The sequence below is a fragment of the Solenopsis invicta genome, chromosome 7, assembly GCF_016802725.1.
Source record: "Solenopsis invicta isolate M01_SB chromosome 7, UNIL_Sinv_3.0, whole genome shotgun sequence".
NCBI classification, from domain to species: Eukaryota; Metazoa; Arthropoda; class Insecta; order Hymenoptera; family Formicidae; genus Solenopsis; species Solenopsis invicta.
In genome coordinates this window covers 9,848,039-9,862,414 of record NC_052670.1, presented here as the reverse complement: position 1 = coordinate 9,862,414, position 14,376 = coordinate 9,848,039, and the positions used below count along the sequence as shown (strand labels likewise).

The 14,376-nt window shown below is 31.1% G+C and overlaps 4 protein-coding genes and 1 long non-coding RNA gene across 9 annotated transcripts; 2 read left to right on the top strand and 3 right to left on the bottom strand.

The window, feature by feature from the left end:
- Positions 1–356: 356 nt before the first annotated feature.
- LOC105200059 (cell division cycle protein 23 homolog) lies at positions 357–3,237 on the bottom strand. Its single transcript, XM_026138662.2, has 7 exons — positions 3,109–3,237; positions 2,365–3,023; positions 1,963–2,142; positions 1,703–1,867; positions 1,379–1,625; positions 1,046–1,310; positions 357–604 (listed from the first exon to the last, which is right to left on the bottom strand). Exons 1-7 carry the CDS (start codon positions 3,201–3,203, stop codon positions 494–496), a joined length of 1,722 nt encoding a protein of 573 aa, XP_025994447.1. The 5' UTR covers positions 3,204–3,237; the 3' UTR covers positions 357–493.
- A 259-nt stretch (positions 3,238–3,496) lies between these two features.
- Positions 3,497–7,114, top strand: LOC105200058 (secretion-regulating guanine nucleotide exchange factor). Its single transcript, XM_026138664.2, has 5 exons — positions 3,497–3,721; positions 5,005–5,575; positions 6,088–6,339; positions 6,415–6,579; positions 6,841–7,114. Exons 1-5 carry the CDS (start codon positions 3,695–3,697, stop codon positions 7,008–7,010), a joined length of 1,185 nt encoding a protein of 394 aa, XP_025994449.1. The 5' UTR covers positions 3,497–3,694; the 3' UTR covers positions 7,011–7,114.
- On the bottom strand, positions 6,782–7,545 carry LOC120358290. The gene is made up of 2 exons (XR_005575242.1): positions 7,416–7,545; positions 6,782–6,987 (listed from the first exon to the last, which is right to left on the bottom strand). It is a non-coding gene; the product is annotated as an uncharacterized LOC120358290 (long non-coding RNA).
- LOC105200056 (protein FAM92A) lies at positions 7,297–10,575 on the top strand. Of its 4 annotated transcripts, XM_026138665.2 has the most exons (9): positions 7,297–7,690; positions 7,804–7,905; positions 8,034–8,162; positions 8,533–8,713; positions 8,943–9,167; positions 9,305–9,337; positions 9,472–9,633; positions 9,719–9,823; positions 9,894–10,575. In XM_026138665.2, exons 1-9 carry the CDS (start codon positions 7,659–7,661, stop codon positions 10,032–10,034), a joined length of 1,110 nt encoding a protein of 369 aa, XP_025994450.1. In that variant the 5' UTR covers positions 7,297–7,658; the 3' UTR covers positions 10,035–10,575. The 4 variants fall into 4 exon arrangements, with proteins under 4 accessions (XP_025994450.1, XP_039307961.1, XP_011165732.1 ...); XM_039452027.1 differs by lacking the exon at positions 9,305–9,337 and having other exon boundaries at positions 7,299–7,690; XM_011167430.3 differs by having other exon boundaries at positions 7,305–7,690; positions 9,719–10,024.
- On the bottom strand, positions 9,389–12,839 carry LOC105200060 (heat shock factor-binding protein 1). Of its 2 annotated transcripts, none has more exons than XR_005575241.1 (3): positions 12,256–12,839; positions 9,733–10,487; positions 9,389–9,628 (listed from the first exon to the last, which is right to left on the bottom strand). XR_005575241.1 is itself a non-coding variant. In XM_011167434.3 (3 exons), the coding sequence occupies exons 1-3, from the start codon at positions 12,512–12,514 to the stop codon at positions 10,399–10,401; spliced, it is 255 nt and encodes an 84-aa protein (XP_011165736.1). In that variant the 5' UTR covers positions 12,515–12,800; the 3' UTR covers positions 10,248–10,398. The 2 variants fall into 2 exon arrangements, 1 of the variants encoding a protein (XP_011165736.1); XM_011167434.3 differs by lacking the exon at positions 9,389–9,628 and having other exon boundaries at positions 10,248–10,487; positions 12,256–12,322; positions 12,416–12,800.
- Positions 12,840–14,376: the final 1,537 nt, after the last annotated feature.

Sequence of the window (14,376 nt, the reverse complement as noted above, 5' to 3'; positions counted from 1 at the left end):
ATTACATTATATTAAAAAAAGTCTATTTTAATTTAATATTAATATATAAATCTTTATAGGTATTTAATATTAATATATAAAAATTTATGGGTATTAATACGAATTGATTACATAATTAATTTTTATAAGTGTAAGTAAACATATTAGGCACTCTTTGATTAAATTGAAATTGAATTTAATAATTATTTCAAACTGTTTTGCAAACTAAATATGCAAACTGTTTTTATTATTACTACAAAGTGTTTAATTACTGTAAACTTTTATCTACATATGTAAATGTAAATTCCTTAAATTCTCAAGAGATTTTAATATTTTAACATTTTCAAGGAAAAATAAATAAATTTACTACATGTATGTGATATGAAAAAAATTATTAAATATTTTTATATTTATGTACAGAATTATACAAACATTATTCTATTTATTCTATTTATACATAGTATACAAACAATAAAATTGTATACTATGTATAAATAGAAAATATCCGTTTTGTTTATGGCGTAGGTGTGAATGAAAGATTCATCGGCGATAATTGACTTCCAGGTGTTGCATCTGTTCGTGATCTTTGCTCAATTACAGGATCTGTTTCGTTCATATCATCCACCTACAAAAATTACAAAATTGTATTGTTTTGCTAATCACTATGAAAAAATAAAAACAATTAAATTAAAAATAGGCTAATGAAAGTCAGCGCGAGTAAAAGGGACACTTTAAGAGACACTTGAAGTGTCATTGCCTGCGACACGGCCACGAGTAAAGATGTCACGACGGATTTAGCAAACCATTGGTGACTCGACTGCTTCCCGTTTTCGGTGACTGATGGTGGCTAAATATTTTGACTTATCATTTATATTGGTACGCCGAAGATGACTCCAAAGTGAGTCGAAACGTTCGATTGTAATAGAAATGAATAAATGATTGTATATCAATACGTGTGATTGCGCACTTTTACCTGTGCTGACTCTCATTAGCTTATTTAATTGTGTTCAAATTTCGAAAGTCCTGAACTAATCAATTGAAAAAATAAAACTACTTTTATACTTACCACCATAGAAGTTTCTTCCACTTTAGCTCTCTTTTCAGCAATAGTTCTTAATAGCACTTTTGCTTCTTCTTTTGTTTCATCAAACTGAAGACATTTTTGTGCATAAAGATTAGCTTGATCCAATTGCTCCTTCTTTAAGTGATACTGTGTGAGATATTTATATGCATGACTCAACTCAGTTCTATCGACACTTCGGAATTCATCTGCTACAAAATCTGTATAAGCTGCCGCTGCATGATCATGTTCTCCTAATTTCTCATATAACCTGTAAAAAAAAATTATATATAGATACACACAATTTCTATCATAACGTACTACATGTGAGATACATACGTTGCTAATTTTAAGAGTGCCATTCCTTCTATATCACCCACGTTGCATGCCTTATAATAACATTTGAGTGCATCTTGAATTTTATCCTGCTTTTCATATGCTTCGCCCAAGGCTAAAACCATCCTACTGTCGTGGGGCCTTAAGAGTTGAGCTTGTTTATAATAATAGAGTCCATAAAATGGCATTTTCAAAATTTCATAAGTCTGACCCAAGCCATACCATGCTCTATAGTCTCGTCTGTTCACCTCTGACAAGTTGAGAAGTATAAATAAAAAATGTGTTATATTCCCAAGTACGCAAGCAGTAAATATTCAAAGAATTTACCAATTGCCTGTCTATAGCTGTGGATAGCTCCATTGGTATTTTTCATTTCCATAAATTCATGACCTAGCAATGTCCAAGCTGACAAATATTGTGGATTCATTTTTAATGCTCTGTGAAAATACATCACTGCCTTTTGATGATCAGCTCTTAAGCTGTAATAATTTCCTACAAAAAATAATTTGTTTATCTCTTAAAGTATATCTCCTTAAATCCAACACTATTATGCTTGTGCCTTTCAAAGAATCGTAATTAACACTTACCAACTATACAACAAGTCTCTAATCTATATTTATCTATCTCAGTAGCTCTATGTGCCAGATCTGCTAGTTCAACTTTCATTTCTTTCACATAAAGTAGATTCGAATATGTATCCATATTATCAAGACAATATGGATCTTCATCTATTATTCTTTTAAAAGTTTCTATTGCATTATCAGCATCTAAAATAAGAAATATTTATATAATACACAATATCTACAGACATAGATTTGGAAACAAATGTTACTTTATAATAATTATAATATAAACAATACAATAAATAAATTTAATTAAATCCTAAAATCAATTCATATAATCACAAGACAGGTTGAGAGATTAACTCAAAATTTTTCATCAAAGACTGTAAACAGTTACTTATTCAAAATACTGAATCACTGACTTACCTCTTCTATAATGCACAGCAATTGCAGTTTGAGCTAAAACATAACCATTTTTCTGAAAGCCCATTGATTGGAGTTGGTAATATAACTCTAGACCTTCATCTATGAGCTGCAGTTCTAAGTACATGTGTGCTATAAAGAAGTTTTTCATCCAATGATTGGGCAGGCACAAGCTCTCCAGCTTCTCCCTGTCTGTAATTAATGCAGCCAATTCTAACCATGCACCCCAATGCATAGGTTCCTTATGTATAGACTCCATTAAAACATCTATCGCTTCTTTAGTAAGCTGCAGCTTTTTCAGTGTCACACCAAAAAGATACAACCCATAGCCATCCAGCCTTGACGCTAAATGATCCGACCTTAAATCAGCACAAAGATATTTCAGCGTTTCATTCTTCAAAGGATCTGGTGGTACGTCTGTCATATCGTCTATCTTCTTCTTCTCCCCTGACAAGTAACGTGAATACAAATGTAGAAATCTGATTTTAGGGCTCATGCACTCCATCGTGAAATACGCCGCTCTGTCATATTCCTTCAGATCGAAGTATGTTTTAGCCAGGTTGTAGATATCTTCTGGTTCGCCAATTTCCGTCTTGATTTCTGTAGTCAGATCGTGTTCGTCTATTTCTACATTCTTCAACGAATAATTCAATTCCGCTAACCTGTAATAGAACATCAATATGAAACTCTCAAAAGTATACGCGTAAATGAATTGTAATGCATTTACTCGAGCAAAAATTTACGTGCCATTTGGTGGTATGCAGCAAACCGCGCTGAGAACATTCGTGTATCGCGTGCAGAAGGTCTGTCTTAACCTCCTTAAGATTGAACTGCACCTGCATTTTGCTCGCCTTGACCTTGTTCCACGTTACGTCGTTTACAAAAGTAACAAAAGCACTTAACTTGCCTCAAACAGCTAGAAATAAATTCTCGCTTAAGTTAATTTTTATATCTCTCAACATAATCCGTTCATACCGGTACATATACTCGCTTGCAGTAGTTGCCATGTGCCCAGCGTGCCCAGTACGTCAAGCAAAATATTTGATGTATACCAGAGAGGAACCGAAAGGCTGCTGATATATACTAAAGGCTGCTGCACTAGAACGCTTACGTCGTATTTTCGTACTTGAATATTTTTATACGCACCTGCTTTTTCCAGATCATGCATCTGTGTGATTTTCGGTCTTCAATGTGTTGATCAGTGTCGATGTAAATATGCAGCTGTAGATGGAACATGTGGAGTAAAAAAGGTTAGAAAATAAAGACGGTTACCGAGGTCTGCTCTGAATCATAAAAACGAAAATATTTATTTAAAAACATAATTTGAAAAATAATGTCTGCGTATCGTCTGATTTCATGGGTAAGTTTCATGGGTTGATCATAAATAAAATATTCCAGCTTGTTATTCGTCATTTAGCAAACACTTTCATCATACATGTGCACACGTTGCAAACATGTGCATGCATGTCATTAGATTGAATCTACCCAAGGAGACAAGAAAAGTCAAAATAATATTAATTTGACGTCATATTGATCAAATTTACATCATTCTTTTTTATTATATAATTTGGTCATAATTTAGTTAATATGTTGTCAAATAAACACATTTTGACTTTTCTGTTCTCCTTGGGTATCGAATATATTCTTGGTGAAAATTTTTCTCAGAATTTTTATGTTTTGGAACATTTTTCAAAAATACTAAGAAAAGTCTACATTTTTTTTAGAATCTTTTATATATATGAATTTTGAAATTCTAACATTTGTCATTCTGTAACTTCTTAAAAAACCTTGAACTTTTTTTCTAATTTTATCAAAAATTATACTTACAAATATTTCTGAAAAGTGATCCAATTCATATAAAAACTATTAAAAAATATGAGAAAATTATAAATTATACAGTAAAATTCTAAAAAATTTATATGAAATATTTTAAGAAAAATTTTCTTAGATATCTGAACAAATGTATAGATGGAGCTAACTTTTGCTGTTAAAGAATCGAATAGTAAATTTAATACTAACAAAATAACTGTAAAGGAATCATTCTCAAAAAATATCAGAGATACATTTGGGATAATATTGTTATCCTAATTAAAATTAAATGTATATAAATTCCTAATATGTATTAATTTCTTTCAAGTCTTTTTTCTATAATCTTTTCTCAATTTTAATCTCAATCCTGACTTTTATGTGTAAACTTTAAAATTATAGTAAATTTCTCTCTCTCTCTGTATATATATGTATATATATATATATATATATATATATATATATATATATATTTGTTTTTTAAATTTATCAATGATTTTGAATATGCTTTTGGTTCCTTCCAAGTAGTCACTGTATGTATAAGTGCACTAAATATGTAAATAGTATTTTGAAATAATCTAAAAGTTTTATTTAAAAATTGAAAATTTAATTTTTTTTCTAAAAACGATATTAAGAGAACAGTATAATTAAAAGTAAAAGTTTCTTTGAGAATAGAATTAAAAAATGAAAGCTGCATAATGTATTTCTCATTTTCAACTTTTGAATACAATTGAATTTTTGAGATGCTAAAATATTGGAAAATTTTAAACAAATAAGTTTTCAAAAAATAAATCTATGTATAGCAGATTCGAAAAATCTAATAAATGTGCTTTACAGGGTGCCAATTCCCATGGTCAACTAGGACAAGGTTTATTATCCGAGCAATTTATTTTACCTCAAGAAGTTGATTTATCCAAATGTTCCCTGAGGCCAGAAGCCATAAGGAAAATTGTTGGTGGTGCTGGACATACACTGATTTTGGATGCAGACGGACACGTTTATTCCTGTGGATTGAACACGAAATGTCAAGCGGGGAGTGCTAACGTGGAGCAAAAAAACATTCTGATGTTTCAGAGAGTATGCACTCTTGAACACGAAATAGTGATCGACATCTGTTGTGGATGGGATAGTTCTGCGGCATTAACGAATAATGGCGAATTATATGTATGGGGTTCCAATCGTTATGGGCAATTGGGTTTGGATCCTTCAGAGTTTCCTTCAATATCACATCCTCATAGAATCTCCTTCAATGAAAAAATAAAAAATGTTTCAATGGGTCTACGACACACGGCCGTAATAACAGAGAGTCGTAAAATCTATGTTTGTGGATCGAATAACAGAGGACAATTGGGTTTAATTAATCCAGAAACCATGGAACCTTATATTCGTCTTGGTACCTTTACCAAAGGTATATAACAAATCGTCGTACTTTGGACAATTTTTGTCTTGTAAAAATAAGTTAAAAGGAACTGAAGAATTGACAAGGATATTTAGATAGATATTTATTTCTTCAGCTTTACAAAATGTCAAGAAGGGACTTGATTTACAATATTTGTTCTTAACTCACACATCCATCCATACCTCTGTTCATGCTCTATTCTGTTTTGTGAGCATTCTCTCTCACTTTTCCTTGTGAATTGACAAGGATATTAAATTATTGAAATATTTTTTAAAAATCTTTTAACATGTTTTCATATTTTTTAAATTATTGTATTTCTTTTGTTTTTTTATTACTTAACAATTTTTTTTTAATATTTGTTTATATTTTTAATATTTATCACTCATGCACTTATTGCATAAGATTTTATATCATTTATTTTATCACTTGTAACTTAAATGCTTGACTTCTATTCTGTTGAAAATACTCTGTACAGTAAAAAAATGAAAATGTTAACGCTTAATTAAAACGCAAATAAACAGTTGCAGAGTGGACGATGCAAGGAAACGTGGAGAATGTTGCCTGCGGTCAGTACCATACTGTCGTTATAACAAAAAGGCAAACATACAATATGTACGTTTTTGGTGACAATAAGCATGGACAGTTGGGATTCTTTCCTAAGACATCATCTGAAACACGCATATCGCAACCTATATGCATTCCGCTCTCTGGCGTACAACACGATGCAGCAATTCAGATTCATACAGGCTGGAGCCACGTAAATATCTTGAGCAGTAAGTAAACTCGTTTTGTGTTTTTGCTACACAAGCGTTTACATAGATGTTGGAACATATTACATTTGATTTCAGATGGTATTGTTTTTTCGTGGGGAAGAAATGATTATGGTCAATTGGGTCGCTCTTTCTCGAAACCAGAAAATGAAATTTTTATGGAAGACAGACTTCAATATGTTGAACATATACCGAAAATCGTTCAACTTTCAATTGGATCGGAGCATAATATTGCCTTAACTGGTAAATTAGATAATACGATAAACATCTAAGCAAATATCAAATGCATTTGCTAAACAAATGAGAGATGCGTCAAATAATTAAAATTTTATATAATTAGGGTTGTATATTTTTAATCATCACCAATTTTTATATTCTCTTTTCCTTATTTTGTTAAACGAAGAATTTAAATTTCTTTAAGTTTAAAAAATATTAAAGCATGAAATGGAGTGGATATTAAAAAAATATTTTAATATGATATGTCATAATAATTTTATTTTACAGACAACGGCGCAGTGTTATGCTGGGGCTGGAACGAGCATGGAAACTGCGGTAACGGAAAAACAGAGAATGTTTTGCGGCCAGAGTTTCTTCCAGTTCCGTCTAATTTAGTTGCTGTTCTCGTTGGTGCAGGCGCAGGACATTCATTCGCTGTGATAAAAGACACTGGTTAACCACGATATTATTAACATTAGTATAAATTTGTTATTTATTAAATATTTTAATCGTGTACCAATGCAGTATTTTTATAAATATATCTTGACATTATACTTGTCAACCCGTTATTGTATTATTGTATTATTATAAGGCGAAATCAGCCTTTTAAATCAATAATACAGATCTTTGTATTCATATCTCACACTTTACACAAAGTGAATAAAATATTTTAAATAGAGTTCATTTCAGTAATATAAAGATTACATACAAATGCAGAAAATTTATAGGGATATGTTTAATTTTATTATATAGATAAGATAGAATATGTTTAGTTGCGAAGAAAATATAAAATATTATAGTCGGTATAGAACGGAGAGTTATATTAAATAGATTGAATCATCCCTCATGAAACAGTCAGAAACCTGTAATCAACCCTCTGTGTAGTTAACCCGAAGCGAGTATAGAAAACGCGTGTAACTTCAGCTGCGGCAATTCACCACCTGCTAGTAGGCAACTGTCAGCCTGTCAGCGATAGCGTGCAGTAAAACGAACCAGCGACTGAAATTGTTTTTCGCTTCGCGAGACATTATCACGGTGAAGAAATCCGAGCCGCGAAATAGTTCGTCGAATATTTTACAAAATACTTAAGAGAGAGATAGAAAGAGATGCTTCGAGCACGTTCGCAAAGCAGTTTGTAGTAAGTTATGCAACATATCGTAAAAGTGGTTTTTTTTTTAATTTTCTGTCGCTGTTGACTAATCGTAAAAAACAAACCATTAAATTAAATGACTCTGTTCTTTTATTTGCTAGCGAGCAGGAAGCAAAGTTTGTACAAGATCGCATAACGGGCGTAGAAAAACACTTCGCCGAATTGTGCACAATATTTGCGGCATTCACCAGAAAAGCTGCCAGGTGCGCTCCACCGCTATGACCGACAAACTATATCGATTATTTTTCCTTAGTGACACACTCATTCTCCCTATTGTTTTGACGACGATTCGTTCTGCTCCATTCACTATTAATCAGCTTATTTTTTTCAGATTGCGTGATAAAAGCGATGAGCTGGCTAAAATAATACAAACTTATGCAGATTCGGAAATCATCAATCGATCGCTGAGCACCGGGCTCGCAAATTTTTCCGCAACGTTATCAGTCATCGGTGATTATAGGTGAAACTAGTTTTCTGTTTCAAATAGATCTGCTTTCTTTGCATTAAAAAAAAAGAAAATGCTAATTTTATTGCAAATAATAATTTCATTTGGTGTTGGCACTGACAATGAGAGGAAATTTATCTAAAGAAATAAAAAAATTAACGTTTTTTTTTACTTACATTAAAATAATAAAAAATATTGATATGTTAAACAATTGATTTTTTACTCCTCATCGAATGCAAAAAATAAAAAAAAATCAATTTAAAGTCCCTTAAAAATCTTTTTCTATTTGCCTGTGTTATTTCGATTACATTGTACATTTTATTTTGTTTCAACATTATTTCGATTTATATTTTCACTTTAAAAATGATCAATTTGTGCTTTACAGAGATGCGGAAGTACAAAGATTGGATGCCAAGGTGATTGTACCTCTTTCACAATACGCAACGATTTGCAAGCATGCTCGCGAGGATGTGAAAAACACTTTTGCAGCACGCGATAGAGAACTTACGAGACGAAGACACCTGGACAAGATTCGAGAAAGAAATCCCAGGAACCGCCAAATGATAGTATCCTTATTGCTAAGAAATTTTATTACTATTAATTAAAAAATATATACATAATTATTTATTTATTATAATGTATAGTTTCAATTATAATTATTTTATAATTATTTTATAATTATAATTAAGAAGGGTATTGATAAAATAATTTCAAAATGACGTAACTTAGTTTGTCATTTTATCATCTTGTGAATCAAATTGTTATTATAAATCTTTAACTAAAAAAGAACATTAGTCGCAAGCCGAATCGGAGTTGACGAAAGCATCCATCGAAGTATCCCGAGTGGTAAAAGGATTGGAGGAACAGATCGACTCGTTTGAACGACGAAAGTTGCACGATTTGAAGTCCGTACTATTAGATTTTGTCACCGTCGAATTAAGCTATCACACAAAGGCTCTTGAGCTTTTGACTAAAGCATACCAAGATGTTACAGCTATTGACGAAATCAAAGATATTGAGGTGAGACCGAAGACTCAGCTTTTTTCTTCAAATCGCACTGCGTTGAAGTTAAAAAAAGAATTATGAAATTTATAAAACATAATTGCATCTATATTCGTTACAAGTGTAGTCAATTTTATTTATCGTTTAACGTACAGGACTTTCAAAATGCGAGAGGAGAGATGAATGGGGTAAACTTTCTTCAAATTGATATTTGTTATTATGATTCAATGAAACATGACTGACATTTCAATATTAACTTTATTATTATCAAATGCAATATTTCGCATTATCCAAAAATAAAGCATTACTTCGGTACATCTAGGAATTTCGAGAAACAATGAGAGTTCCTGATTCTGTCGCAAGATTAGATACGGTGGGCAGAACTTCGTTTCGACAGGCTTACTCGTTAACGAATTTGGCCACTCGATTCGCATCCTCGCCCATGGCATCGCAGAAATCGGCTAATCGAGGAACCGAATCTGCGGTAAGCGAAAAATGCGAATACATGTCGCCCGATGGTTCTAGAATTTCTTGAATTTTAACAGTTCAATTTTAACGACTTGTTTTAGGATTCCATACGCACCGCATTCACAAACTCTTCCGAGTCGGTTCAAGTCGAAGAATATCCAGACAGCACAGAGGAAACGGAATCGGAATCGATTCAAGAGAAGCCTGTGAGAACTAGGCAAAAATCTATGTAATTACAATCACTCATTTAATTCCCTTGTCTTTTTATCTTTTTAGAAAAAAGTTTCGAAACGTGTCGGATACAAAGTAAAGAAACACTACATTCTCAGACCCGTTCCAGCGATTCCTACATGTCAAAAGTCTTTAATGTCGTCTATAATATACCGCGTACCTTACAGACTGAACAAGACAAAGTGAACATTTTTCTCTTGAAGAATGCGTATTTATACCTTTCGTGTCAGTTTAAAATGTAGATGCACAACATCGTTTTTAATAAAACAAGAGTAAGATAAAGATGACATAAAAAAATATTTTCTCGCATTCTATTGAAGCTGCATATCTAATCGTTAGGTCAGTTTAGTCGGTATCTCGGTTGGCTGTACGAGAATTCCTTGAAAATAACAAAAAACATTTTTAAAAAAGTGTAAGTTTATTTTTTGTATTGTAACCAAAGGATGGGCGTCTCACTATCAGTATACATGTTTGTTCCGTGAAAATAAGTATGGCTGGTACTTTAGATAAGTCGTTCCGTATAGATCAGTACATTGAGGAAAGAATGAGCTTATTTATCACCTCCTTCGACCCCTGCTTGCGTCATTAAGTCCGCGATATTTTTTTCCAAATCGTCTATTCTATTGCCCATTTCATCTAGTATTTCTTATTAAGGAATAATAAGATTTTATATCATTGTAGCAACTACTAATATTAATACTACAAATAAATATATTAACTTAGGTAACATCTAATTAAATTAATAAATAACTCAGACAGCACATAATATTTATAAATATTTATTACTATTTATTTTTGTAAACATTATATAAATATTTTATACATATTTTATATACGCGAAGAAAAAAAGCATAAAATTTTTATTCAAAATGTTATTAAAATATTATAGACTACATATTTTTTAGAATATTTATGATAAATAAAAAAATTAATATTTATACTTTATAATAACAATCTCATAGCTCGTTATTTTTAAACAATAGAATAAAATAGAAAAGCAAACCAGGAAATGAGCCATAAAAAAGATATAATGAATATATTATGATTTCTTAACATAGCATTTAAATATAATAAATGGAACGTTTTGATCTAACTTACAATTGGTCATCTTCAGCCTATAATTTACATAATAATTTACATAATATAAATGTTTTGAATGTAATATAAATATGAAAATGATGAATATATAAATAATGAATCATATATAAGTTGACACATGTGTTTCTGATTTCAAAATAAAAAATAACAAGATTTAATCTTAGTTTATGGATTATGATTTATTATCAAATTGTTTTATGAAAAAGACATTACGAAAGGCAATACTTCACTAAAATTGCGATATATATAAGAATACTGACATGCGTCCAACAATCTCGATGTTCATTATTTTCATACATTTGTATGTCGTTCAAAGTTCATATTATGTAAGTTATTTGAAGATTGATAATAATTAGTCAAGAGTCAAAACGTTCTATTTATTATATAATATTTAAAAACTGTGTTATGAAATTATAATATATTTGTTATGTTCTTTTAATTGCTTGTTTACTGATCTATCTTTTTATTCTATTATTTAGAGTAATATTTTATGTATATTTTACAAATGTTTTTATATGATATTTACGATGATCTATTCAATTTAAGGACACAAAAATATTTATGAAATATTTGCGCAAATATTTATAAAATATTCAACTAATTATAAATATTGTGTAAATCTTTTATAAACATTGTGTGCTGCCTGGGAAAATGTAACATGTACACAATTGAAAAACAAATATAGCTCCACATTGGATACCCATACAGTACAGAAGCTTACACAAATAGTTGTAATATTGCTGCAAACTTGTGCTATATGGGTAATTACATAAAAACTGTGCATGCATTTAATTTCTTTTAATATAAAAGTCAGGCTATGCATTGGAGATTGAGGCTTACAAATTTGCGATTAGAACTCAATCAGAACAATCATAAATTAAAATTACGATTGGTTGAATTTTAATTTTCAATTTACAATCCTCAATCTCCAATGTATAGTCTGATACATCTTAAAAATTGGGTGAAATATAAAATTTCTAAAATAAAAAAATACAACTTTTTCAAGGTATAAAGATACAAAATTTCTTTCCAATTATTGAAACCAATAACAATTAAATGTCTCATACAAAACTAAATGGACAAAAGGCAGCTGCTGTTGCCTTTTTTTCTACAGTTTACCGTTTACGTAAAGTTTAAGAAAAAGAAAAATAAGCTACTCAGCAATAATATATAGCAGAAAAAACTGACATATACTATGCCGACAAACAATTACGTGAGGTTCCACGAGCAAAGTGCCTACACGGATCATTCCAAAATGCCGCCTCAGCCGCAGGCGTCGTTTTAAGGTTAGGCGCAAGAAAAAGGATATTTCTTCCTATGATCTGGTCGGACATGGTCTGAAACTTGTCCTGCATGTTCTGCAGCAGCGTTTGCACCTGTAAAGGAGTCAACGTAGCGTCAGGGTCGCGTCGCGACGGATCGTCCCCGGATGCGTCATCGTCATCCTGTGCGTAAATACGCGGACTCACGTATTGCGTCAGCTCCTGCATGTTCTTCGGGTCGGCGCTGTTGCCCATCCCGTAGCTGTCGACCTCCTCGCCCTTGTGTTCCTGCTTGATGTCGGCCATCCTCGACGCTCGTGACCGGCAGGAGGGAAGAAAACGAAACGAGAATTAAAAACTCTCTCGTCCGGCACGGTCCGGTCCACGCAAATGGATCCTCCTGAGCACTCCTGAGCGGGCAAACGCGTGCGACCAGCGACGTCGCCGTGTTCTCTACACCCGTGGTCGCAACCTGCGACGGTGACGATCGGTGCCAAGCGCTGTCGATCGATCCAACAACGTCGTTGACGTGCGGTCCCCGATATCCCAAACGACGATGAGACCGCCGCACCGGTGTTGCGGAAAACTTGGAAATTGAATTCTCAAACGTATCTCTCTTATTATTGCGCGATTTCCCAGACAGCACACACACAATATATTTATAAGATTTACAAAGTATTTATAACAATTGGAATATTTTATAAATACTTGCGAAAATATTTCAAAAACATTTTGTGTGATTTTAGATTAAACGGATAAAAATTTATTATAAAAATCACATAAAAATATATGTATGTATATACTCTATATTCCAGCAAATGAAAATGAAATGGACAGAAATAAATTCATTATTTCGACATTTTTGAATTCAAATAGTAATATAGGTTGAGTTTTTTAATTTATCGATTGATCAATCGCATTGTGCGCAATTGCAGCTTTTACAAAACAAAGTTGCATTTGCGCATAATGCGCGATTGATCAATCGATGAATTCAAAAAAATTCGCCTATAATGTGATATGAATCCATCAGAGTTCAAAATGATGAATAGTGCAATTTCGTATTTCAATTCATTTGAATTTATTTAAATCCAAAAATACTGCGGGACTTTAAAGCGCAAACTTTGATAAATTAAAATGAATTGCAATTTTCAATTTATTTGAATTTCTTTTTGTTTACTAGGATTTTAATAACATTTTGAATAAAGATTTTATAGCTTTTTTTCCTTAGTATATATAAAATATATATAAAATACTTATATAATATTAAAAAAAAATAAAGAGTAATAAATATTTATAACAATTAATCATAATTATTGTGTATTTTTAGAAAGCTTGGTTTCTAAAAATCTACATTGTTGCACATGTAGATGACTAGCGTTAATTCTGCTTTTTTTTCTTACGCATAATTCTTTTTATTGCTTTTTTTTTACTTAAAGTTGGAGGACAAAGTCGCGATAAATCCAAACAGCAAACAATATTTATGGTAAATATTTTATATATACAAGAAAAAAATTGTAAATCTTTATTTAAGAAATATTATTAAATATATTTTATAAATATTTTTATTGATTTACGATAAATTTTTTAAATTTGTTCAATCTAAGATCACAAAAATGTTTATGAAATATTTTTATATTCATAAAATATTCAAATAATTTTCATAAATAAAAAATTTAAAGTATATAAATGCAATATGAAATGTGCAATTTTAGGTAATTAAATTTAAGTTTTAATTGTAAGCAGACGTTAGATTATAGATATAAATAAATAAATATTGTTTTGTAAAGTCTCTTCTTGGCTCTAAAATTGCTGAAGAAAATATTCTATTATAAATATTTTGTAAATCTTTTATAAATCATTTATTACGTGCTGTCTGAGTTATCACCTATTATGTAAAAAAATAATAAATGTGCGGTCCAAAGCAAAAAGTGCAGAAAGTTTTGCAATTCAAATTCGTCATACGATTGAATGAATCATGTTATTATGCTTTGTACTCGGAATTATTTATCTTCGGCTCGATCTTGACATGATCGACACTTGAGAAATCGGCGATAGAAGTAAAATTTATCATAAATCTATTTCAGCTACATTCTTATGCGCTTTTTCTCATTTGGTTCCATCCAAAACGAAGCAAACTCGAACTCTCGAGAAGAATCTAAAAATTAGAA

What these genes read in the sequence shown, in the direction of transcription:
- LOC105200059 (XM_026138662.2), bottom strand. Translation starts at nt 3,203, where the DNA reads ATGCAGGTGCAGTTCAATCTTAAGGAGGTTAAGACAGACCTTCTGCAC. An exon ending in TTGCTGCATACCACCAAATG is followed by an intron (nt 3,024 to 3,108) that starts GCACGTAAATTT and finishes GTTCTATTACAG; the next exon opens with GTTAGCGGAATTGAATTATT. An exon ending in TGCTGTGCATTATAGAAGAG is followed by an intron (nt 2,143 to 2,364) that starts GTAAGTCAGTGA and finishes TTCTTATTTTAG; the next exon opens with ATGCTGATAATGCAATAGAA.
- LOC105200058 (XM_026138664.2), top strand. Translation starts at nt 3,695, where the DNA reads ATGTCTGCGTATCGTCTGATTTCATGG. An exon ending in TCTTGGTACCTTTACCAAAG is followed by an intron (nt 5,576 to 6,087) that starts GTATATAACAAA and finishes GCAAATAAACAG; the next exon opens with TTGCAGAGTGGACGATGCAA. An exon ending in CCACGTAAATATCTTGAGCA is followed by an intron (nt 6,340 to 6,414) that starts GTAAGTAAACTC and finishes ATTTGATTTCAG; the next exon opens with ATGGTATTGTTTTTTCGTGG.
- LOC105200056 (XM_026138665.2), top strand. Translation starts at nt 7,659, where the DNA reads ATGCTTCGAGCACGTTCGCAAAGCAGTTTGTA. An exon ending in TTCACCAGAAAAGCTGCCAG is followed by an intron (nt 7,906 to 8,033) that starts GTGCGCTCCACC and finishes TATTTTTTTCAG; the next exon opens with ATTGCGTGATAAAAGCGATG. An exon ending in ATCGAGGAACCGAATCTGCG is followed by an intron (nt 9,634 to 9,718) that starts GTAAGCGAAAAA and finishes GACTTGTTTTAG; the next exon opens with GATTCCATACGCACCGCATT.
- LOC105200060 (XM_011167434.3), bottom strand. Translation starts at nt 12,514, where the DNA reads ATGGCCGACATCAAGCAGGAACACAAGGGCGAGGAGGTCGACAGCTAC. An exon ending in TGCAGGAGCTGACGCAATAC is followed by an intron (nt 12,323 to 12,415) that starts GTGAGTCCGCGT and finishes ACTCCTTTACAG; the next exon opens with GTGCAAACGCTGCTGCAGAA. An exon ending in CGACCAGATCATAGGAAGAA is followed by an intron (nt 10,488 to 12,255) that starts ATATCCTTTTTC and finishes AATAAGAAATAC; the next exon opens with TAGATGAAATGGGCAATAGA.